Consider the following 24,539-nt stretch of genomic DNA (forward strand, 5'->3'; position numbering starts at 1 on the left):
TATTTGCCCTACAAAGTGTAGGCTCTTCTTAAGAGCAGCCTTAGCCCTTTAGTACAGGGAGACACTGTCCCACACGACATCCTTGTCTCTAAATTGGAGAGACATCAATTTGATAGGTGGACTACTCGGGGGATAAAGAACTGACTGGATGGCCGCACGCAAAGAGTTGTGCTCAATGGCTCGATATCCGGCTGGAGACCGGTAACGAGTGGTGTCCCTCAGGGATCGGTGTTGGGACCGGTCTTGTTCAACATCTTTGTCAGTGACATGGACAGTGGGATTGAGTGCGCCCTCAGCAAGTTTGCCAATGACACCAAGCTGTGTGGTTCGGTTGACACGCCGGAGGGAAGGGATGCCATGCAGAGGGACCTTGACACGCTTGTGAGGTGGGCTGATGCCAACCTTATGAAGTTTAACCATGCCAAGTGCAAGGTCCTACAGCTGGGTCGGAGCAATCCGAGGCACGGCTACAGGTTGGGCAGAGAAGAGATTCAGAGCAGCCCTGCGGAGAAGGACTTGGGGGTGTTGGTCAATGAGAAAATGAACATGAGCTGGCTTCAGTGTGCGCTCGCAGCCCAGAAAGCCAACTGTATCCTGGGCTGCATCAAAAGGAGTGTGACCAGCAGGTCGAAGGAGGTGATCCTGCCCCTCTACTCTACTCTCGTGAGACCTCACTTGGAGTATTGTGTGCAGTTCTGGTGTCCTCAACATAAAAAGGACATGGAACTGTTGGAACAAGTCCAGAGGAGGGCCACGAGGATGATCAGGGGACTGGAGCACCTCCCGTATGAAGACAGGCTGAGAAAGTTGGGGCTGTTGAGCCTGGAGAAGAGAAGGCTGCGTGGAGACCTCATAGCAGCCTTCCAGTATCTGAAGGGGGCCTACAAGGATGCTGGAGAGGGACTCTTCATCAGGGACTGTAGTGACAGGACAAGGGGTAATGGGTTCAAACTTAAACAGGGGAAGTTTAGATTGGATATAAGGAAGAAATTCTTTACTGTGAGGGTGGTGAGGCACTGGAATGGGTTGCCCAGGGAGGTTGTGAATGCTCCATCCCTGGTGGTGTTCAAGGCCAGGTTGGATGAGGCCTTGGGTGGTCTGGTTTAGTGTGAGGTGTCCCTGCCCATGGCAGGGGGGTTGGAACTAGATGATCTTAAGGTCCTTTCCAACCCTAACTATTCCATGATTCTATATCAGAAACTATATTGAATTAATTATGGCTTTGGCAATAATCACAATGATAATAACTTAGTCCTGAATAGGTAGCTACTCAAATATATAGCATACAAACTGAATCTAACTTTTTTGATCATGCTTTTATTTTTATAATTAGAAAATCTTTATTATCTGGCTGCACTTCAGAAGAGACTTCTGTAACCTTGTAACCTGTAGGCTAAATTAGATTTACGTAGATTAAACATCTGAAAAGACATTTTAAGCTGGTTTGCGTCCTTGGTTTCATTGTCATCGTGTCTGAAGGTTAAATGGTGGTGTAACATTATATATAACTTGATTTCGTAGCCTACCTGAAAAAAAAATTGCACCAATTTTCAATATCTGAATAGTACTAACAGTAGAGCACTTAGATGAGGGCAGGAGATGTGAGTAGATTTCAGACTATAATAAAACCTTGTGTCTGGAATGAGAATCTTTTTCTCTGCTTTTGCTTGATTATGTTCTTGATTATATTCTAGTGCTAATGTGACATTTTGAGCCATTCACAAAGAAAGTGCACTAACTGCTTGATGAATGGAGTAGCTTATTTCCAGTCACTGTTCCATTGCAACAGCTTTTGAATGAGGTCTGTGATTTTATGCATTTGTCCTCATATTTACTTGAATTAAGTTTTCATTGCACATCCAGGAAATGGAGAACAGTGGGATCCAAACAAACCAAAGTTTGAAGATCTAGTGTGTTGCAGTAACTGGAGTTCTCCACTTGCATGATCAGTCTTCGGCACCTCCCCACTCTACTGGTATTTCTTATCTTGGGTGTCTGTACTAGTAAAGGCATAGTGAGTGGTAACTGGAGCTTGTCCATGTTGTGTCTTTTGGAATGCAGCAGTTCTGAAGGATGGATTGTTTTTAAAAGTCAAAGAGCTGTTCTTTATTTTAGTACAAAGCCAAAATTCCCAGAAGAAATTGCTTCAATTTTTGTTGTAGAATTATGTAGAACACATGGAGGACTAAAAACCCCCTAAGATTCCTTGAATTGTTACAAGGTTTATTAAAAATAAAGCTATGATGAAGCAGATGAATAGTCTGGGAGTGAAAAAGGCGTTAGTTTGGTCTCTTCCCTTTTGGTCCTTACTCTAGTGGGTCTGAAGGTATACAGGATGATTTGCAGCCCTAACAGTCACAGCTTTCTGAACAGTTCCAGGCTCATATACAATCGTGTATGTGCTATGCACCTTTACAGTGGACAAAAGCCTTCTCAGGTGAAGTTGCTCTTAGTGGACTCTTATGTCATGGCACATTGGATCAAATCTGTGACTGAGCCTAAGATAAATATAGTAATTTCTTTTGTCTTTTCTAGGTAACATTCAGGTTTCGTGGATTGACGATACATCAGCATTTGTATCACTGAGCAAGCCAGAACAAGTACAAATAGGTAAGTGTTCCTGAATTTACTTCAGTATTAAGACTTGATTTCAACTGGCTGCTGCAGTATGCTCTGAGCCAGCGGGGTCTGTGATTCTAATGACAGAGCTACTGACTTGGTTCAAATGCTATAAGAACTGAATTTCTACAGTACCAGCAAATGTGTTGTAGCAGACAACCACCCTCAACTGGACTTGGTGAGAGTTCATGTTTCATTCCATGACGCTGTAAGTACCTGATCCTGTAGATAGAATAATGCCAGTTTCTTCGCTTGATGTAGTATTTATTGAAGTCATTTACTGTTAACTTTGCACAAAGCAGAGCTATCAAAGGCTTTTATGGTCCTTCCTTCAGATATGCTTTGGAGTGATCTGCATGTTTGCTTTGGTTGACATTTGCAAGTAACAAATGCAGTGGAAGGCCTTTTGGTGTACTGTAGAACACATGCAGAATAATAGTCTCCTGACAGTCTGAACTGCTCATGTGCCTACAGTTGTGTATTAATAATGTGCAAGGTCTCCAGACCTGAATTTTTTAATTTTTATTTGAACTTTTGAGCCTAGTTTTGAAAAAAGTTCACGGGCAGAAGTTCCACAGGAAGTTTTACATGTTTAACTTGTTTTCATGAAAGTCCCTTGGGTTTGGGTTTGGTTTTGCTTCTTGGTTTGGATTTTAGGAGAGGCATTAGTTTAAAAAAAAATACTTGTGCTTGACTACATAGATACTGTTGGTGAACCCACATTCCTCATTCAGAGAATTAGGACAGAGATCAGTATTGTACTATCTACAGTTGTGCAAGGTACTCTAAAAAGAGCCATTTCTAATATAAGTGGGCTGAAAACATAGAGCAAAACATTATCGATAGACTATAAGAAGAATATGGAATAAATAACACTCTTGAGAAATCATCAAGAAGTAATCAAAAAACAAAGAAGAGACCAACATACCTGAGTTCACTGAAAATATTGCTTGAGTTATGAGGAAAACCAGTCTTTTCGGACTATAGATTTTTGGGTTGGTTCTTTGTTTGGGTTTTTGTTGTTCTTGATGTTGTTTGGGGTTTTTTATGTGTTTGTTTAGTGGGTTTGTGTGTTTGTTGTGATTTTTTGTTCGTTTTTTAAAGATTGTTGGTTGGTTGGAGTTGGATCACTGAGCTGTTCATGGGTTCTGTAGTTCTTTTGGGCATATATTTGTGGACTGAACCATAAGCTTACTTCTGGTTACAATGATCAGGAGGTGGACCTTATACATGATTATTTGGGATATGTGGTGGTAGTGCCATCCCTATTTACTGAAATGCTTTTATCAACTGCTGTGGAGCTAGTAAGAACAGCAGTATACATAGCACTTTTGATTAAGTGACTGAAATGTTGCATGTAAGAGCTTTCCTACCAGTATTCCCAGGATTAAGTTCTAAAATGAAAAAAAAAAAAACCCCACTCAAAACCACTAAACCAAATTAGAAAACCCCACTGCGTTCACCAAATAAGAAGCTTTCAGGTTCTGGATGCATTAGAGAGTGCATCTCTCTAATTACTTATTAACATCCTGTGAGTGTTCATCGTACTTCCTCATACATACATGCCTGCAAAGGATTTTGAGTGCTTACCACAGCCTCCTTACAGCAAATGTTCCATACCAGCAAAAGCCACTGTTTCTTCATCCATATGCAGATGTAAGGACTGTATAACTTCTAGTGAGAAATTCCAGGTAAAGAATTATGTCAAAACAAATGTGGCCCTATTTTAGCTAGCTCTGTAACTCAGGAAAACATTGCTAGTCCTTCCTGCATGTGTTGTCTTAGTTTCCTACCTCTGAAGCCTTCATGATTTGTGAACTGTGTATTATAGATAGTGGTGATACCAGCACACCATCAAATACTGTTTATGTAGCAGTGAGTACATTACAAGTTTGGAGGGAATAAACCTTAATCTAAACTATTTTAAGTAAATATGTACTCAGTTGTGCAGTCACAAATGATATGTGTGTGAGCTAGCAGCGTATCTCAAGTATCCAAAACCTTTTATTTCAGATCTGATTAATCGTATTCAGAATTTGGCCTCCATGTGTGAGGTATAGCCTGAGGGGAAAAAAATGAATAAAGTATTGGAGTTGTTCCACCTTTTTGTCATTCCAAGAGAACTTGTTTTTCTGATGAAATATAACAAAGTTGTAATTTCTGCTTTTTAGTTCAGTTGTCCTGGTATACTGAATATCTGTAAGTCACTGCCTTCTTTTTCCCTCCTCTTTTCAAGTTGAATGCTAGTTTTTCTGAGTGGGACTTGCAAGATTATTTGTTTTCAATATAAAACGTGTGTTATGCCATTTCATACGCTGAAAGCCTTCCTAGATGCTGCTACAGTAACTTCACATCGCTGTCACCTGTCAGTTACATACATGTCTGAATGCTTGACATTCACATTCACCACCACTTTTTGTTAATTCTTATTTTTTGTTACAGCAACTACATATTGTAGAAATAATGGAAAGTCCGCAGAACATTTATACTGAATCTTTCTGGCTCTGCTCTGTGTGTAGGGGGGTTTTTTTATGCTTCAACAAACAGGGAGGCTTGTTCTGTGGCCTGCGTGCTAGGAAACAAGTTACTTGTTTGAAAGCTTAGGTGATTATAGTCTTTCATAGATTTTTATGAAATCAGGTTAGTAAAATATCATATACTGAAAGCAGTCAGCCAACTGGCTGGTAAACTTAGAACAACCTCAGTTACCAAAAAGCTGTGTGATTTTTGCTGTAAAATTGTTTAAACCTCTTGGTTTTGGGTTGGGTTTTTTTGTTGGTTTTTTTTTTTATTATTTTATTTTTTGTAATAAATACATTGTAAAATCAATTCTGTTATGCTGGTTTCTGATCTTAAATTCTTTAATGAACTGCTTTGGTACTACAAGTCACTATTCGTACTCATGATTTAGTGAACTGTGTTTAAATGAAGAACCTAGGAAAAACTAATTGTGTGGCTTGGTTTTTAACCTGTTTATGTAAATATGTCTGCATCCTCTGGACTATATAAAAAGCCTTGGAGAATTGTCAAACAATATGATACAGTGCAAGATGTTGCTGCAGACATATGTCTATGCTTACTTCTTAAAGATGTTTCTGGCTTTGAGTTGGTATTAGTATGTATAGTTAACAAAGCACACATGTTACAGAAACATTTGTGGAAAATAAATGGATTAAGAACGTGAAGAGTGTGTGGAAGTTTCCCTGCATTGTTAAGGTGGTCAGATTTGCATTATGTATGAGTCTAAGCACTGTCAAAACATAGACTTCTTTTGCATCCTTTTAATAAGGTAGCATGTGATTTGTTCATATGACTAGTTTTGTGCAACTGTATCTAAGGGTTGTATTGAATCAATTTTCATGCTCACGCTTAACTTTTACATCAAACAAATGACAGTTCTCTTAAAATATGGCACTTCATATAAGCTGTTCTGCGCTGTTTCTGTTGCTTCTAACTCCCCTGGCTTCAGGTATTTTTAATGGACTTAAAACATATTCATATACACCCTGGGAATATGTTGGATTTATCATGTTAATATGCATAGAAATCCATCTTCAATATGTAAGTAATAAAATGTATCTGTTCATTCCCCAATGCTCTTTAAAACAATGTTCCTGAGTTACATTATACCGTGGATGATAACCGTGAAGACCTAGTCAAAAACTGATTGATAAAACATTGGTCCATATGCTTTTCTGATTAAAAAATATAAATCTGATTAGCTGAATTAAACTAATGAGTAGCTTTTCAAATTTCACATCGTAATCAGTAGTTTGTGTATGGCCAGGAAGAATACACATTCCAGTTTTTACTTATTAAAGTGTTACCCTGAAGGACCTACAAATCTTTGCATAGTCTAATAAGACTTGTTTCCTCTTCCACTTATTTCCTTCTGAAAAAATAAATAGAGGAAAGGTCAGTATTTTTGTAGGCAATTTTAGAACTGCTCCTAACTTTCAAGCTGCATATAGCATGCTTAAAACACATAAACCAGAAACCTCGGGGAAACAAGAAGCAAACCCCTTAACCGTCTCATTTTGCATCTTACAGTAATATCCAAGAATCTTCACTTTATTTGGTTATTCATATGACCTGCATATTGGCAGACTCTCTAATTTATTATGAATAGAAAAGACTTGTTCTGATATAAAATCTTATTACAGTTAGGACATAAACTTCAGCTTGAAGTGGAAGCTGCATCAAGACAAATGTTAGTTAACCATTTCATAATCACCTGGGGTTTAGGTGCCTGCTGTGTCTATATATGCAAGCTGTACCTGCATGTTCAGTGGGGAGACATTATTCTTGTGTTCTAGTGGGCTGTGTTCTCTGTGTCACTTATCACTGTTGAAGTACTATGTTGTCATGTGAAAGCCAGTACTGAGTTTGTGAAAGTTGGGTTTAGATGGCTCTCATTTGACACTTTTTGCAATATGCTCTGCCATATTTCCGATTTACGAGAATTTTCCAATTTCCGAGTTACAAGCACCTGAAGAATATAAACACAGTTTGTTTCCTGTTGAGGTTTGTTGCTCAACGTAGGTAATTAAGAATGTGTTAAATGGTTGATAATCCTTTAGTTGGATGTCTGGGAAGCAGAAGCAAGGTTTGCGGTACAGCTTCTGGCTCTTTAAACTTTCAGCTTGCTAGATAAGCTTGCTTTTGGGTGCTATTCAGCTTTGTGTATTTATAAAGTTGGCTTTTCATCTGGAAAAGTTAGTATGAAATAAGTACTGTTTCAATGTTTCTTGACTTACAGAGGTCTAGACTTCATAAAAATAGTCTGGAAGTGGTGGGGAAGATGGGAGAGACTTCAGCTTGTCTTAACTTTAAACCTAAGTATTTTACTGTAATTAATCAATTGATGTAACCTGGAGTATTTCAGTGTTTCAATCATTTCAGTATCTAAACCATTCTGGGCAGTTAACTATTTTGTGAGTCCTCAGTTAATGCTTTGTATCAATGATAAGCCCTTGCTATTTATGGTTTACTTGAATTTTGTTGCCGGCCAACTTTCAGTGACTGTTTAGGTCACTGGTCTAAAAAGAACCTAGTTGCACTCTTAAATGGAGGTTTCTTTAGATGTCTCTGCACTTGTGCAGTCTTTATAGGCCATCCAAAACGTACTCTTAAAAATGCTGTTACTTGAGGTTGGGTTAATTTCTAAAACGTGCAAAAAGTCTTACAAATACATTAAATGTTTACTTGAAAGTAAAAGTGGGTTTCTGTTCTGAGACATTTGACATAGTTATATGTTAATGGAAATAATGGGCAAGTTTATAAGTGATATTTCAAAAACATGCCAGGTTTATTTTTGCTTGGTAGCTAACACTTGCTCTTGATTCTCTTTACTTAATTAGGTGCAGTTTAATAACATCTGTGTTCTGATCATGAGCAACTTCTACAATACATTGGTTCAATTTAAGGGTAATTTTAATTTGAGAATCTTCCTGAGAATATTTTTCTTGCTGTTGTAAAATGAAGTGAATACACTTAACCTGAAATTTTAAATATATGTGAAAAACAACTGTTTGTCATAAATGGCAAGCATTTAAATAATGTTAAGTTGTTCCATGTGTTGGTGTCCCTGATACATGAGCTCATATTGAATTTACGGAGTGCAAGATATCTTCTTCCTCTAGGCATTGAGTAGACCAATGTATTTGGACAGCAGGGGAGCAATGGACTAAAGCAGGTGCAGCAGCTGAAATTGTGATGGCCTTTCAATGATTCTTGTTTAAATCATTAATCTTTCTGAACTTGCAAGTTTCTCAGGCAGGGCTGGACTTTCTGGTTTATTAGTGTTTTACAAGGTTTACTACAGAACCTTCTACTTAACATGAATGCTTACCACTGCAATTTAAAAATCACACTTGTATTTTGAGATTCTGTACATGTCAGTCTCTTCTCACTGAATCTGGGGAGATGGCAGGTAGTATCCAATATATTATCCAGATTCTTTGAAAAATTAAATTTAACATGAGACTGTTCTCACCAATAAAAAATGTCAAATTCGTGTCAGATACATATTCAGGCAGGAAACTTCCTTAAGGATAGACTGAGGAAGCTCAAGTCATACTGCACTATGTCAAATCTCAGACGTTTCTGTTATTTTACTTTTTATTCAAATTATGTGAATACTCAACCAGTTTCTCTAGCTTTTTGGGATTTCCCCTCTCCTCCCCCCTCAGATTTTGGATTCTTAAGATCCACAAGGCTGTGATGTTTTGGGAAAACTTGGTTTAAATTTTGCATCAGCATCTTTTCCTGTGATGTTAAATTTGCAGTGTTGAATTTTACGTATTTATGTTGCAGGTACACATACAAAAAAATCTTGGTATTTCTCATGTTAATGCTTGAGTGGCTTGAATTCTTAAACGACATTTAAGATGAGAAACTAATAGTTGTAATAACTGTAGTAAGAAACTATCACCTTGTAGGTGTGTGCTTTTACATTATTTTCACACAAGCTGGATTTCTTAAAAACGTGTTATCTTGAAACTGCATGTAGTGTTTCAGAAGATCATAGTGATTTGTTGCATATTAGGACTTGAATAAAATGGTTTCACTGAGAAGACCTGAGCAGTTGGTCTGTAGGTCTTGCACTATTATGGGTAATAATACCATATCAAAATGGAAAACTTAAAGATTCAGTTTTATTTAGGGTGCCTTTTTAGATGGGATAGTATCAACTCTCATACTGTTGTGTGAGTGTCAGCCAGTGCCAGCTGAATGTGGGCCAGCTTGTGCCTAGGCTGCCAAGGCCAACAGCATCCTGGCCTGTATCAGCACTAGTTTGGCCGGTGGGACAAGGGCAGCTATCATACCTCTGTACTGGGCACTGGTGAGGCCACACCTCAAATCCTATGTTCAGTTCTGGGCCCTCACTACAAGAGAGATATTAAGGTGCTGGAGTGGGTCCAGAGAAGGCCAGTGGAGCTGGTGAAGGGTCTGGAGCACAGGTCTGATGAGGAACGGCTGAAGGAACTCGGGTGTTCAGTCTGGAGAAGAGAAGGCTCAGGGGAGACCTTACTGCTTCCTACAGCTACCTGAAAAGATGTTGTGTGAGGTGGGAGTTGGTCTCTTCTCTGAAGTAACAAGCAATAGGACAAAAGGAAATGGCCTCAAGCTGTGCCAGGGGAGGTTTAGATTGGATATTAACAAAAATTTCTTGCCCCAAAAGATTGTCAAGCACTGGAACAAGCTGCTCAGGGTTGGTGAGTCCACCACCTCCCTGGAGCTATTTAAAAGATGCGTGGATGTGGTACTTAGGGACATGGTTTAGTGGTGAGCTTGGCAGTGCCGGGTTAATGGTTGGACTTGATCTTAAAGGTCTTTTCCAAACTAAATGATTCTTTAACACACTTGTTTGATGCAGTAAGGCATATGTTAATTCTGGCAATGAGTGCAAACATGCCTGTAGCAAACTATCTGATGGATGAACTCATTGTCTGGATGGCTCTTTCTGAAGCATCTGACATGTGGAGGTGTGTTTGTTAATCTTGAAGAGTCTTCTGGAGAGCACTGCCATGAGGATGTTGCCAAGCTCAGTTCACTAGTTGTTGTTCTGAAGTTCTTAACAAGTGTCAGAAATGTCATCAGATTTTGCAGGGCTGTGCTTCCCGTGACTGCTCAGCCTTAGCCTGTGTTGTTTTAATTTGCTGGTGTTAAAATAGAGCTAATGGTTTGTGCAGTCGTAATCCTTCATAAAGGGGATGCCTCTGTTCCTCACTCCAGCAGTGAGCTCTTGCTGTTTGATTTTTGGTGGGTTTTTTTTGTTTGTGTGTGTGGGGGGTTTTTTGTGTGTTTTTTTTGTTTGTTTGTTTTTTGTTTTTGTTTTTGTTTTCCTGGTTCTGTGTCTGGAAAAAATTAATAAAGGCAAATTCATGCTGGTTCGATGAGGTGAACTGGCTCATCAGCAAGCGGCTTTGAGCAGGGGCTAAGGAGCAAGGCATGGGATTCTCCCGTTTGTTAACAAAGCTGATAGGTGAAATCAGCTGCCTAGCCAGACTTGAGAGTTCTGTTTCTTTCCAAAATGTCTTTCAAATATGATCTCTCTGTGCTTTGAGTAATAATAGACTTTGAGAGTCTTTATCTGATTAGAAATTTCGTTCTGTACACGTTACACTTCTAATAGTAGATTAACAGATCTGAACACTTTACTAGTACTCCTGGAAATCAGAATTCTCTAGTGTTGATTCAAAAACATAACTGTACCAGTAAAAGCAGGGAATGAGATGTGGTGAATATCTACTTGTGTTGTTCAAGAGTCTTAACTGTAACAAGAAGATGAATTGCTGGTTGATACATTCTAGTCATGGTTTTACAGTGGAACCTGCACTATAAATCATAATATAGATGGCTATTTTACAATTTTCAGCATTACTGCTGCAGAATTAAAAGGACTGATTATAGATTTGCCATATTTTTTCTCATCAGTTAAAAAGCAACCATACTAAAACAAAAAACCCTTTACTCTGGAAGTTTGAATATAGTAGGTTTCTTCTTAATCTGATGTTGGAAGCCTTTTGACTACCTTTTCATTTGATTTGGATTTTTTTAAATGAGTTAATACATTTCACAGATTTTGTTGTAATTACAGAAGTATTTAAACAGGGTGCCCAGGTTTAAGTACCTTGAGTTCTTTCATCTATTAAGTAATTTCATCTTTAAGACAGTTAAAATCATTTATAATCTACATATATATGAAATGTCTCAGTGAACTGTACTATTATCTGTGTTCTTTGTTGAGAGTTTAAAACGTTGTCAAAGGATACTTCCTCATTCTCTGCCATGTTTTGTACTTGGTGTTTTTTATTTTTTCCCTGAAACCATTGTCTTTCCAATCACCTGTTCATTTCTCTGTTTTCTCCAAAATGGAGAGCCAAAGACTTATTTTGGTTTGCTTTCCAACTCGCCATCCTCCCTTGCAAGGTGAGGAGCTGCTTTGTCACCACATTGACACTGCTCCCTGCTCTGGACTTAGATGTCAGAAGAGGTAACTCAATCTTGGTGAAACAGTTTTTTTAAAAAGTCTGTTTAGAATCCATATAGGAACCTTCTGCTATTTTGAGCCAGTACAAGAGAGGAAAGCAGAAAGGAATGGTCAGTGCCATGTGCAATTAGAATTTTCAGCTTTGATACAGCCTGCAGATAGTTGCTATTATCAAACATAATTCAGAGACTTTGGATCCTTCAAATTGTTAAATTACTTTTCTCCATCAGTCTCTAGTACATGAATTCCTTGGAGCAAGGAAATACATCTTCACCAACCTTAATTTATATGTCTGTGTTGTCAGTATGCAGCTGTAAAATCAGGTATGAAGTTAAATGACAAATTGGATGTATTTTGTAACTTGGAAAAATGTTTTTCTGGCATAGCAGTCTGTCCTTGAACATGCTGTACTTAATTCTGTAGCTGTGTCTCCGAACAAAAGTATTTTTTTACAAAGTTAAGATTTTCTTCATAGGTGCCAAAGATTAACATTTTACCTCAGTTGATTTCTTTTGGGGTGTTTTTTCCCTAAACAAAAGTTTTTAGACACATAAATTTCCAAGCACGTGAAAATGATCAGTCAAGTATTGCTGTTATATTTTAGTAAATGCAATACAGATGATTTCAAAGAGCTGTATTTTCTTAGAGTAGTTTGAACAGGTGGTCTGTATTGGTGAAATTGATAAAAACGTACGTTCTCTAGCAAAATGTTGAGACTTGGCACTTTCTAAATACAATACATTCCAGTCTGTTCAGTCTTAGGGTAACTGAGGAGGAGCAATGCATAACCAGAGGGTCGATAAATACCCTTGGGAAAAGGGGGGAAACAGGCATGTTAAATAATTGAAAACTTGCTGAAGCCCACATTTTATGATTGAAGGCTACAACTGGTACTAAGAGACTTGAGACATCCTAACAGTTACAGTGGGGCTGCTTTCCTTATCACTAGATAAAAGACAGAATAAATCTTGCTGTTAATCACAGTCAAGTGGAGTTGTATTTCTGGAAGTACATTATTGACTAAGTAAACACTTTTTAACTTCTTAAGGGTTTTTGAATTTTTCTAAGTGATGCCAGGATGCAAAATTACACTGTGTTACAGGTTTCTAGCAATTAGGCTTTGGCTTCACATGGTTAAATGTTTTTACCAGTAAAAGAAATTATAAGTGAATTTTAGTTATATCCTCACCTCAGAGTAAAACAAGGCTTTCCCTTTATGATGCTTCAGTGCAGGATGATCCTAAAGGATCTTTCATGACATCTTGATACCTTGTTTTACTTAATTCTCAGGATTATTATTTTTTTTCCCTCAATAAACTGTTTGCAGTGAGGATTTTTCTTCTCTCTAACCTTCCTTGAGGACAAGGATCTTGAGAAGCACACTGATGGCATGTCACTTTGTTGAGCAGCGCTGGGCAAGTCTGCTGTAGTTACCTTGGCATGTGTAAAAGGGTTTTGGTACAGCAGCACAGCTATTACGGAAAATGGAAAGTAGGCACTCAGGCTTTCTGTAGCTGAATTAGCAGTTATTTTTGACTCCCTTCAGTCACAATTGCAATATTTGACTCTATTAGAAACAGACCTGTGCAGGATAGTTCTGTTGAAAGTAGAGAAGGCTATTTTCAGGTTAAGGTTTCATCTCAATAAAAGCTTTAGCAGAGAGTATGCTGAATATATCCAGCTCAGCAAATTGCTGCCTTGCTAGTATGGGTTGATGGACAAGGCTTTAAAGAATCCTGTCTACCACTTGTAGGTGTTTTTCCCTGTTAAGTTAATGAGGCTTTAGGTCAGTTTTGACAGTAACAGGTTAGAGTGGTTTACTCTCTTAAAACTCCCCTGCTCTGTTCTGCTGACTGGCAATAACTTGGTGTCAGCATTTCAGATGAAACCCCAACACTTTAAAAGCAGGATTTAAGGAAACATTTCCATCTTTTTTTCTGCTGAAATACAGATGAATTTGAATCCTTCTGACCTGCTGTCAAAAGTAACACAGCTTAGCTAACTTACTCTGTAACCAAACTTGAGAAAATGGTCCTATCAACTACGTTTAGTTCTTCTTTGAAATGATTCTTTTGTCAGGGCTAAGAGTAACATAGTTACTCCGAGGATAATTTCTTCCCTGCTAGAGAAGCAGACTTGTTTTGTAATCTTCTAGATTCTTTTACATACCTATGAAATTTTGAAACTCACTGAATAATATAGTAAAGAAGCCAACCCAGCTAGTTTAGAACATCCTTCTCTCTATGTGCTGAGAAAGAAGAGAGCACAAAGATTGTGAGACTGAATCTGCGCTGTATTTCTGTATTTGAACAAATGCCATTCATAATTAACTCTGGGATACTACATGGACTTATTCCAAGTGAAGAAACATAAAGAAAACTAAATACAGTAATTTATTGGTAGCAATAGGTAAACCTGCCTTCTTCGTAATCCTGAAGATTGCACATGGTCTTAAAAACAGTTCATTTAGACTGGTAGACTCGTGGGGAAGGAAAAGCTGTCCCAGAGCTGTCCCATGTTCTTCACAGTGTTCTTTATTTTGGCTTTCAAACCAGACTATTTTAAGAAAAAGAAAAAAAAAAAAAAGAGTGGTAATGGGAGTAATTTTTATCATTTGTATTGTTTGCTTGTTTGGGGTGTGCTGTTCATTTTGGAAGTGGACCAAGGTTTCATTTCATCAAGACTTTTTGTAGTACTACCTAGACCAGTGCATGGTTCTATCCCCATTGCCAGCTCTTCTTCCTCATTTTAGACAAGGCATGGCCAAAGACCTAGTGAATAAGGGTGTGATTTGGAGCTATTCAATTTGTGTGTTTAGATGGAACAAAGAGGCTGTCGTTGGACCTGTTTTGAAAAGAAACTGGTTTGACGCTAAAGAAAAATGCATTTGACAATGACTACCCAACATGAAAAAATGGGATAACGAATCAGAAATGGGTAATGGGATGTAGCTTGTTACTGATGCCTAATGGTAGCAGAGATAAACAATTTAACAAGGAGGTAGCAATACTGACTTGCCAATGAAAATTCACCTTCACAGGTGAATTTTTACTTTTGTGTTTCATAAACTTGCGTGTTTAGTATTGCAGCCTTATTTTATGTAGTTCTGTGTATTTATTTTATTTACATATTGTGGGGTTTTTACCTACACAGTTCACTTACATATTTGTCTATAAGCTTAAAATTGGCAGCGGCCACCTGTCAGGATTTTGCTCTGCATAAGAGCAAGGACTTGGTGAAAGAATATCTTTGTATACATTCCTCTTGGATCACTCAACAACAGTCAGCCTGTTGAATAGCTTGCCTGCTAATTAGGGACAATGCCATCCTCTAGAAATGCTTTTCCTAAAATAATATGCAATTACTATTATTCTACTATAAGACAGAAACTTAACTTTACAGCTGCAACTAGTGTAATGAAATGCAGCCGTGTGGTGTTGGTTACTACTAGGTTAGGTTTCTCACTGGAAAATTTGTCTTCTCTCTTACGACTTAAGTAATTAAACCCCCTAAGTTCTCTTTAGTTTGTTAGAATTCACAAAGCATTCTAGCAATGCATTTCTTCTGTTGGCAGTGTAGAGCAATGGAACTCTATTTGCTTTACTTGACAAGATGGATAGCAGTCATCAAAAAAAGCAGCAGGGAAAATGTATTTTAAACTTTTACAGGGAGCTGCTCCTCAGTTCAAGACCATGCAAGATAGATTTATCTGTGTGGCTCTTTAGAATTCTCCATATGCCTTCATTTCAGTGGTTCAGTGCATGTGGCAATATATTTAGCCTAAAACTTTTCATATTAAATATATACACATATATATGTACATGTGTCTATTTGTGTATGTTTAATATGAATGGATTCTATAAAATACTGGCCTTATTTAAGAAAGCAGAGTTGTCTTTGTTCAAAAATTTTGACTATTACACAGATTTATTTTATAATTATCTTTAGGCTACATAAAAAGCTATTTAGTTATTTTTAATCCCTTCCCCCCCTGCCCCCAAATCAGGCTGGGTTTGTCAGGGAATTAAATGAAGAGCCATAACTTTGGCTCTTAGTTTACAGTGAAACAAATGATGTGAAATGCTTATTGTGTTTTAACAAATCACTGTTTATCAGATGATCCATGGTAACTATGTGCTTGATTTTTAGCAAGTAAAAACATGCTTGAATTTAACTAAACAGATTTTACCCTGAGGAATGTCGGCTGGCACGCAGTAACTCCAGGGAGCGTTATTAATTCATTCATGACGCCTGCACCATAACTTCATGGGCAGTAAATATGCTCTTAATTCTTACAAAGAGATCCTGTAACTCTGCAGTTCAAAACAAATATAAAGGGTGTGAAAGAAGGCATGTGTAACATCTCTTTGGTTAGTGCAACAATCTCGTGAGGCCATCAATCAGAATTGCAGGATTGAAGTTAATTATGCAACACTGTTGCCTAGTTTTATGTACTTTTGAAAGGCTTTGCAGCAGCATCAGCATCATCTATATGCCATGACTGGTATTATAGGTAATTAATTTCACAGTAGCATAGCCAATATGCAGAATAGATGATCTATTTTGAAAAAGGAAAAAAAGCCAACCCAAATCTGACCATTTTCCTAACTTTTTCTGAGTTGTAATATTGGAGCTTGCTATTTCCACTGCTTGGGCTTGAGGTAATACAGCATACCTGTTCTCAAGATGACAATACTCCAACTACAATCATAAAGTTGGATACACATTTGAAATGTTTACAGAAAGATTGGAAATACATAATAAAATCAGGATTTTGTTTCCACTACAATTATGGCATTTTAAAATGTGCAGCCTAAAAGTAAGAAAAACAATGGGTTTTTTTTTTTGTTTTATATTTGAATGGTTTATTGGTTGGTTTACAATACCTCCTTTCAGTGAGTTAGGCTGAAAACAACAGAGGACATGAGTTGACAGTCAGTTTAATTTGCTGATTCATCTGTTGTAGTGATGGCTTCAGGCCAGAGCTTGGCTTGCAGACTAAAGCCTGAGAGCTGTGAAGATGCTGGGACTTGAAGGAATGTTGGTAAATTGTTGCTGAGTGAAGGCAGTGAAAGTTTTTTATTTTTGAAGTGACCCTAATTTTGCACTGACAGAAATCCTTCTATCTTGAACTTGCAGTCTCTTATAATTAAATGGAGACCGAACATTAGAAAGATAAAGGATGGAACAGCTGGATATTAGTTAAGTGCTGCTTCCATGGATGTCTTGTGCAACCAAAAATGCAGCTCAAATAAGCTTATGTTTCACAGCAATCAAACACTTTTGGCAAAGGCTTTGAAAATGTCGTCTTTTCCTGGCAGACTTGCAAAATAAACCTGCTGGGGTAAGTAGTGAGACTAAAAGGGAAAAAATCCAGGAAATCTGTTCTTGCCAACAAGCAATCTGGAAGAGGGTTACAAATGAAGAATCAATGGTTTCTAATTTAAAAGAAAAGTCTTAAGTAGATTTAACCCTTTTTTGTATGAAGTCTGACTTGGAGAAGATTTTTGAATATCTAATTGAAATGTACCAGGTGAATTTAGGAGAGTACAGCGTTTCCTACATCACTAACAGTGGAACTGGGAGTTGTTTATATGAACAGAACAGATAGCTCACTGCCTTCGGCTTTTCAAAATAAGTTCTTACAGGAGAGAGCTTGCTGTCATTTAACAGTGGTTTGTATATAACATCACTCTTCTTCTCCATAGCTGTAAACACCAGCAGGTATGCCGAAAGTTATAGGATCCAGACATACGCAGAATATGTTGAGAAAAAACATGAAGATAAACGGTCAAAAAGAAAATGTACTGAAGATAGTTGGAAGGAGATGGAGAGAAAGCGGTTAAAAACTCAGTGCACTTCTTACATTTCCCAGAGTCGATACTACTGTGTTAACAGGTGAGACTTTTCCTGCATTGTCAACTCTTGTATTTTTATTGTGTTTTTATTAGAAGTCTAGCAATTTTCAGGTAGTTCTTAAGCAGTAGGAAACTTTAATTTTTGTTATGTACGTATTTGTTTGCTGTCCATCAGTAGTGATACATTAGCTGTCACAAGATCGTAAGTGAAGGAGCAGAGGGAACTTTATCACAAATGTGATCAAACAAACTTTAAAACATTGGGATCTTGAGGGCAGGTCAGACCAGAGCTTCTGAGCTTGATGTAGCAATACCATGTCTTATAACCAAAGAAGAAGAATGATTTTCCCTATTTATTTAACACCTCTGAATGGCCTGTGTCATCTGGAAACTGAATTGTCATCTTATACCCTTGTAAAGGCTTGTCTTAGTTTTTGAATGACTTTCCGTGATGATAATTCTGCCACAGAGAAGGGTATAAATTACCTTCTTGAGCAGTCCTGATGAACTCATCCCTATGCTTCAGAAACAGGAAGGCAAATGCTGACACTTACATGGCTTTGAGCTTTTGGAGTAAAACTTGAAAAGGGCTTTAGTTCATTATTGAAGGGCAAAATTAAGTCAGGAGATGCCTGTTTTGATTCTGGTCCAGTATGTTGCTGTGTGTGTTTCTTGTTCCATTTTTAACCCTCTCAGATTAATGACAGGTTTGAGAGATGATGGTAACAGGAGGCTTCTTAGTCATCTATTTAGCTGTGAATGGGAAGGGTCTTATATTACTGTTAATATACTTGTATAATTAACCTATGAATTTATTACCATTGCTCTCTTCTCCTCCCCACCCCTTTTTTTTTTCTATATAAAAATGAATTTCAGTGAAGTACATAAGTTACATTTCTGAAAGGTGGTAACTTGGGGTTTTTTGTTGGTTGGTGCTTGGTTTTGTTTTTTCCTGATAACAAACCGAATGAGATGGTCATAATACGAACACTGAGGTCTTTCTGCTGTTCCTTTCTTGGGAATGCTTTGATAAGTTCTAGCTCTTACTATATTTTCCTCTAAATGTTATCTGTCGTGTAACAAATATACTGAAATTGTTCTGTTCTTCTCACTTACATGAGCTTATGATTTGCCTACTCTGCAAAATTAAATGCAGGTGTGTATTTTGGCTAGCTGTCAAATGTTCATAACTTGTGTTATGGTGGGAATTCTAAATGTGTTGGAAACATATTTGATCCCCAAAAACCCATATGGAGGAACCTGGTGACAAAAATCCATATCAAATTAAGTTAGTTTAATTGAACTATTGCGCTTAAGAAAGCTTGGGAGCGCATGCTGTGAAGAGATGAGGAGCTCTGAAGATTGTCCTGGCAGTAGTTTACATATGGCTAAGGTTTAGGTCTATAATTAAGTCTGCATTAAATGATCTGAAAGTACTTACTACATCTTGAGTCTACTGCAAAGAAATATCAAGTCCTAAGATTAATTTCAACTAGAGGAAGTATCTCTTCTCAGTGAAAGTTGTTTTTTGGGTACCTCAGATTCTAGTCACATGGTAAGAGTGGCAGTTTATGGTTTGAACATTAGACAACTTATTCTTGTAACATATACTTTGGAAAACAGTAAATGCGGAAAGCTGGTTTGTTGTTATCTCTCAAAGAAGTTTGAGGATGACCACAAATGTGTAATTTGGGAAATGGCTGAATACAATTTTCGGTGAATTTTTTTCCTTAAAATTAGGATACATCATAATGATTTGTATACCAAAGCACTTAATCTCCTTGAAAGTTTTTATGCAATTTTTTCTAGAGTTCTAAAATTCCACAAGAAGCAGCCTTGGGTTTAGATGAACAATATTTTGATAGCGTTGGATAGCAGCCTTTATTTTGTTGGCTAGAACTTCTTTTGTTATTGATGTTACATGAATTTTTATTCCCTCATTGTTTCATTAATAAAGTAATTTGGATCTGTCCCGGATTCCCTTTCGTGCAGGTCTTTTGACATGGTTTTCTTAATTTTATTTGTATTTGTTACTAGTTAGTTTGTGTTCTCTTGTCATCTAACCTTTTGTAAATCTTTTAAGTGTAATCTGGTTAGGTATATCATGGAACTGCAGAGTTTGTGGTCTTTCTGTTCACTCAAGATGAACATTTTCCTTTTGTTTCCTGACAAAAATATCTCAAAAATATGTATCCAATTTTTATATGTAGCCATTTTTATATAAAATATAATGAACATTAATACAAATATTTTCTACAAAGCAATCAGGGCAAATACATTTATGTGCATGTATATGTGTGTCCAGATTAATTTGAATCATGCATAGTTGAGCATTCAATACTGTGATGTATCTAGCAGCTGATGTCTTATAATAGCTTCATGTTACTACATCCTTTATTTATTTATTATCTAATAAGCTTGCTGCATCAATTTCTGCCAGGGAGCACAGCTGCAGAATAGCTGTTCCTCTCTGTGATGACAATATATCCTGGCTACTTTTTCTTTCAGTAATGAAGTTGTTGGGTATTTCTGGTAAGGAACTTCTGTCTTAAATTGACAGATCAATAAGTATCTAACAAATTCTTTAATTCCTGTCTTACTAAGGAAACTACAGTCCCATATTAGAGAGGAACTACTTTTCAGAAAATGTAGTATAATAGTATTAATAGCAGTCACAAGGTACTGTTTTTCCCACAGCATTCTCCTGGAGAAACTGGCTGCTCATGGCCTGGATGGAAGTGCTGTTTACTGGATAAAAACTGACTGGATGGCCAAGCCCAAAGAGTGTTGGTGAATGGAGTTAAATCCAGTTGGTGTGGCTGGTCACAAATGGTGTTCCCCAGGGCTTAGTACTGGAGCGAGTTCTATTTAATGTCTTTATCAGTGATCTGGATAAGGGGATAAAGTGCACCCATAATAATGTTGCAGGTGACACCGAGCTGGGCCAGAGTGTTGGTCTGCTTGAGGGTAGAGAAGGCTCTGCAGATGGGTCTGGAGCAACTGGGTCTATGGGCTGAGGCCGGTTGTATCTGAGATTCAACCCAGCTCAGTGCTGGATCCCGCACTTGAGCCACAACAGCCCCGTGCAACGCTATGGGCTTGGGGAGGAGCAGCTGGAAAGCTCTTCAAGGAAAAGGACCTTGGGGTGCTGATTGATGGAGCTGAACATAAGCAGCTTGTGCCCAGGCAGCCAAGAAGGCCAATGGCATTCTGGTCTGTATCAGCAATAGTGTGGCCAGCAGGGCCAGGGCCGTGATCATCCCCCTGTGTACTGGGCATCAGTGAGGCCGCACCTGGAATCCTGTGTTCAGTTCAGGGCCCCTCGCTACACTGAGGTGCTGGAGCAGGTCCAGAGAAGGGCAGTGGAGATGGTGAAGGGTCTGGACCACAAGTGTGATGAGGAACAGCCAAGGGAACCAAGGGGGTTTAGCCTGGAGGAAAGGAGGCTGACCTCGCAGGGTAGAGGAAATGGCCTCAGCTTGCACCAGGGGAGATTTAGATTAGGTACTCAGAAAAATTTCTTGCTCAGAAGGATTGTCAAGCGCTGGAACAGGCTGCTCAGGGAAGGATTTCAAATGCGATGTTGGCACTCAGGGACATGGCTAGTGGTGGACTTGACAATGCTGGGTTAATGCTTGGACTGAATGATCTTAAAGGTCTTTTCCAACCTAAACAATTCTATGATTCTAATAAAATTCCCTTCTCTAAAGCAGTTTACTATTCAGAACACACTTTCAAAACTAAATGTAGCCTTTGTGTATTGCCATGCCATATAGTGCTTAGCAAATAACTGCCTGCTAGCTCTGCCTTGACTCTTAAATGCATAGATTTAAGATCTTTTCCTTAACAAAATAGTGTTACACCATAGCACGAAAAATCAAATAAGGTATGTTCTGTGTAAAACTAGGTATCTTGTTCTGCTTATACTTAGTTATTCTCATTTTCCTGATCATAATCTAGGAATGAGTAAAACAGAATAAGGCCGGTGGCGAAAGACATATTCTAGTAAGAAGTACAGGAAAGTGATAAGTCATTTTGTCTTACGAATGTTCTAGCTAAAACCAGGAGTGCTACATCTTCTGTCAAGTAAGGTTGCTGTTGTAGCACTGCTTCCTTGAATGCCTTTATTTTCCAGAGAGAATATAGTTTATCTCATTTTTGAAATGTTCATGTATTTCTGCTAATGATTCTTTTTGGGTTTTTTTACAGAAATGGTTTATTTTTAAACAAAGTATAAGAACTGGGAAAAGCTAAGTCATCAAAGATATGCACAATAAATATTGCAAGCAAATTGTTACAGTGCTCTAGTGTTATTTCAGGTGATTTCACCAGCTCTTAAGCTGAAATAGCTGATTTTTATGATGGGTCAGTAACTACTCCCCCTGCAGTGCTGTTCAAAGTGGCAAGAGAAGGCAGGGTTTATATTTTGATTTAAATTACATTTACTTGGAATTAAAGGTCTGTATATATCCAGGCCAATTCAAGATTCTCTCTTGTGATGGAAGTAGGTGGTCTGTTTGAAAGAAAGACATACTTTTCAAAACCAGAAAATGTTTAGTGCTGCATCAACACAATTGTTTTGTCCCCCCTCTTGTTGCTCATTCTTTCAAAATAGTTATCATACTATTTGGATTGCTGCTATTTAGTAGCTGTAATGATGTTACAAAGTTCATGGGTGGTTTAATCAGGTGGAGCCTGAGATCTTTTTGGCAGTACAGTGATATATCAAGTCCTCCACATCCTGTTGATTCATCAGATTGTGTTTAATACTAATGCTGCTAGTCATACTGCTGGAATTTAAGAAAAATACTGTATTCTTTGTTGATTACAATGGTATTTGATAGTAATAGAAATCAAGAATAAAATACAGATTTTTCTGTTTATACCACCTTCCTCCAGTGGCATTTATCCTCATCAGGTTTGCCTGTGTGCTGACATTAAAATAAGTCAAAAGAAGAGAGAGGTTGGGGAACAAGGGCTAGTGGAAGCTGCTGTCATTGAAGAGGCTTGGAACCCCACCTGCAACCAGCACTGACTGATGTGAAAGCCATATTGTGTTCACTAAGTAGATTTGCTAACTGGCTAATGTATGATAGGCTTTTCTTCTGGTGGTTTGTTCTGGTGTCCCCCTCATTGTACGTGTTGTCCCCATCATCCCCATCACATCCTGTTCCCCACCACCACCCTAAAACCTAAACAAAAACCAAACAACATAACAAAACAAACGCAAATCCCCCACCCCCAAAAAACCCAAAACCCAACACCACCAAAACTTGGCTATTAACTTTATTTTGTCCAGGCATACCCTTGTACATGTGTGTTTTGAAACTTCCGTCCCTAAATGGGTCAGCTGTCCAAACAGCTGAGGATCCTGAACAAGTGTATCTGAATTGGACAGTTACTGAGGTATTGATAGCTTATTGAAGTTTGTTCAGTTCTTCCACTTATTGTTTCTTAGCAAAGTAAGGAAATTGAGAGAGAAGCATGGGCATATTCCAAAATAGGTGGTATAACTAGAAAACTGAACTTTGCTCTGAGTAGTGCTCTAACTCATATATGCAACCATAGTGATTTACTGCTATTACTAAGTGAATGATGTTCTTTAATCTTATTGTAGGTAAAAGAAGGATAAGACACAAAAAAAAGTCAACCATTAGCCACCTAGAATCTGTGCAATGAATGAATAAATGTAAAATAAAATTAATATTTTGGGAGAAAGTAAGAAGTCAACAGTCCTTGATTATAAAATATCAATGTATTTTGGATTTTGAGCTGCTGGGTTTTTTTGGTGTGGTTTTCCTCCTTAAGGTATCTGCAGGAAGAAAAATTAATTTTTATTTTGTACTTTGGTACACAGCTAAATGCACACCTTCAGGCTAACAACTTGTTTCTCTTTTTTTGCAGTAACTTCTCAAGAGTCTAAGTAGAAAACATTTAAATTCAGTCATAAGACCTTTCAAAAAGGGAGCTTCTCCCTACAGCGAGTGCAGGATCCCCACTAAGAGCCAGGTGCTTATATTATGTCTCAGAAATCCTGGGATCATAATTTATGGCTCCTGAGCTTTTCTTTCTTACATATTCTTCAGAATATCTTTCTTAAAAGTAGAATTCTTAAAAAATTATCTAAAAAATTGTTTGTATGTTTGTTAAATACTGTTTTTATTAATATATTGGTTTTTATAAATGTGTTCAATATGCTTGTTAAATATTAGGTTTTGATTTTCCAAGTGCTCTTTCTTTACTAGACTTTTTTTCTTTCTAAACATAGTTTTTGCCTATTTTACAGTATTGAAGTGTGTATGTAGGATAAACAGTTCTCTCCAGCTTTTTTGGCTTGCATCTTATTACTGATGGTAGTTGTGGTGTGACTTGAAATGATGATTTGTAAGAAATCATGCAAGAAGGCCTTCTGTGTGTGAATGTTTGGAGGAGAAGCCAGCTATTCATCAAAGTAAATGGTGTTTGTGCTTCTAAAGTGGAAATAAGAGCAAGAGGCGTAATCATATGTTTCATGTTTGTTTATTGCCTTTGGACATCGCAGAAAGAGTCTGTTTTAAATTGCAAAATGTTCAGCTGAAAAAATTCCGTTTCAAAGCCAAAACTGTACAGTCAGATTTAACAGTCCTTTAGCTAAAATCTTACTGAAACACCAGAATTCCCTTCTATTATTGATTAGAAAGAAAAAATAAAGCAGCTTGTAAAGCTTTGTTCTGTAACTGGGTATTAATTTTTATTTAAATAAAAGAACAGAACATGACTTAGATGCATACAGCAATTTTGTGTAGTTCTTAATGGAAAAACTGAAGGTTTTCTAAGTTTAATTGGTTGTTCTAGAAGAGCATTAAAATAAACATTTAAGTAGCTGATATTCACATCTAGGAGTTTGCAATAAGTATTTTTTAATTATTCCCTTTGCTGCTGTATTCTTTCTTATGCTAATTTGATATTAATATTGTCATTTGTCTTTCAAGAAAACGTGACAATAGCAATGCAGTCGAACGAAAAATTTGTGCAGTTATTTCAATGTGTGCTGAATGAAATGGAGTGCAAAGTTAATCTTCATACTG

The 24,539-nt window shown here is 37.6% G+C and overlaps 1 protein-coding gene across 18 annotated transcripts in view; it reads left to right on the forward strand.

The window, feature by feature from the left end:
- PARN (poly(A)-specific ribonuclease) overlaps positions 1-24,539 on the forward strand; it is a 134,226-nt gene that overhangs the window by 33,476 nt on the left and 76,211 nt on the right. For all 18 annotated transcript variants that reach the window (XR_013956930.1, XR_013956931.1, XR_013956932.1 and 15 more), the window contains 2 exons: positions 2,536-2,610; positions 17,323-17,512. Coding sequence is in view for 1 of the 18 variants with exons in the window: in XM_080618813.1 (XP_080474939.1) it covers positions 2,536-2,610; positions 17,323-17,512 (265 nt within the window). In the remaining 17 variants the exon portion in view is untranslated. The remainder of the gene's footprint in view (positions 1-2,535; positions 2,611-17,322; positions 17,513-24,539) is intronic.

The sequence above is a fragment of the Psittacula echo genome, assembly GCF_963264785.1.
Source record: "Psittacula echo genome assembly, chromosome: 5".
In the NCBI taxonomy this organism is placed as follows: domain Eukaryota; kingdom Metazoa; phylum Chordata; class Aves; order Psittaciformes; family Psittacidae; genus Psittacula; species Psittacula echo.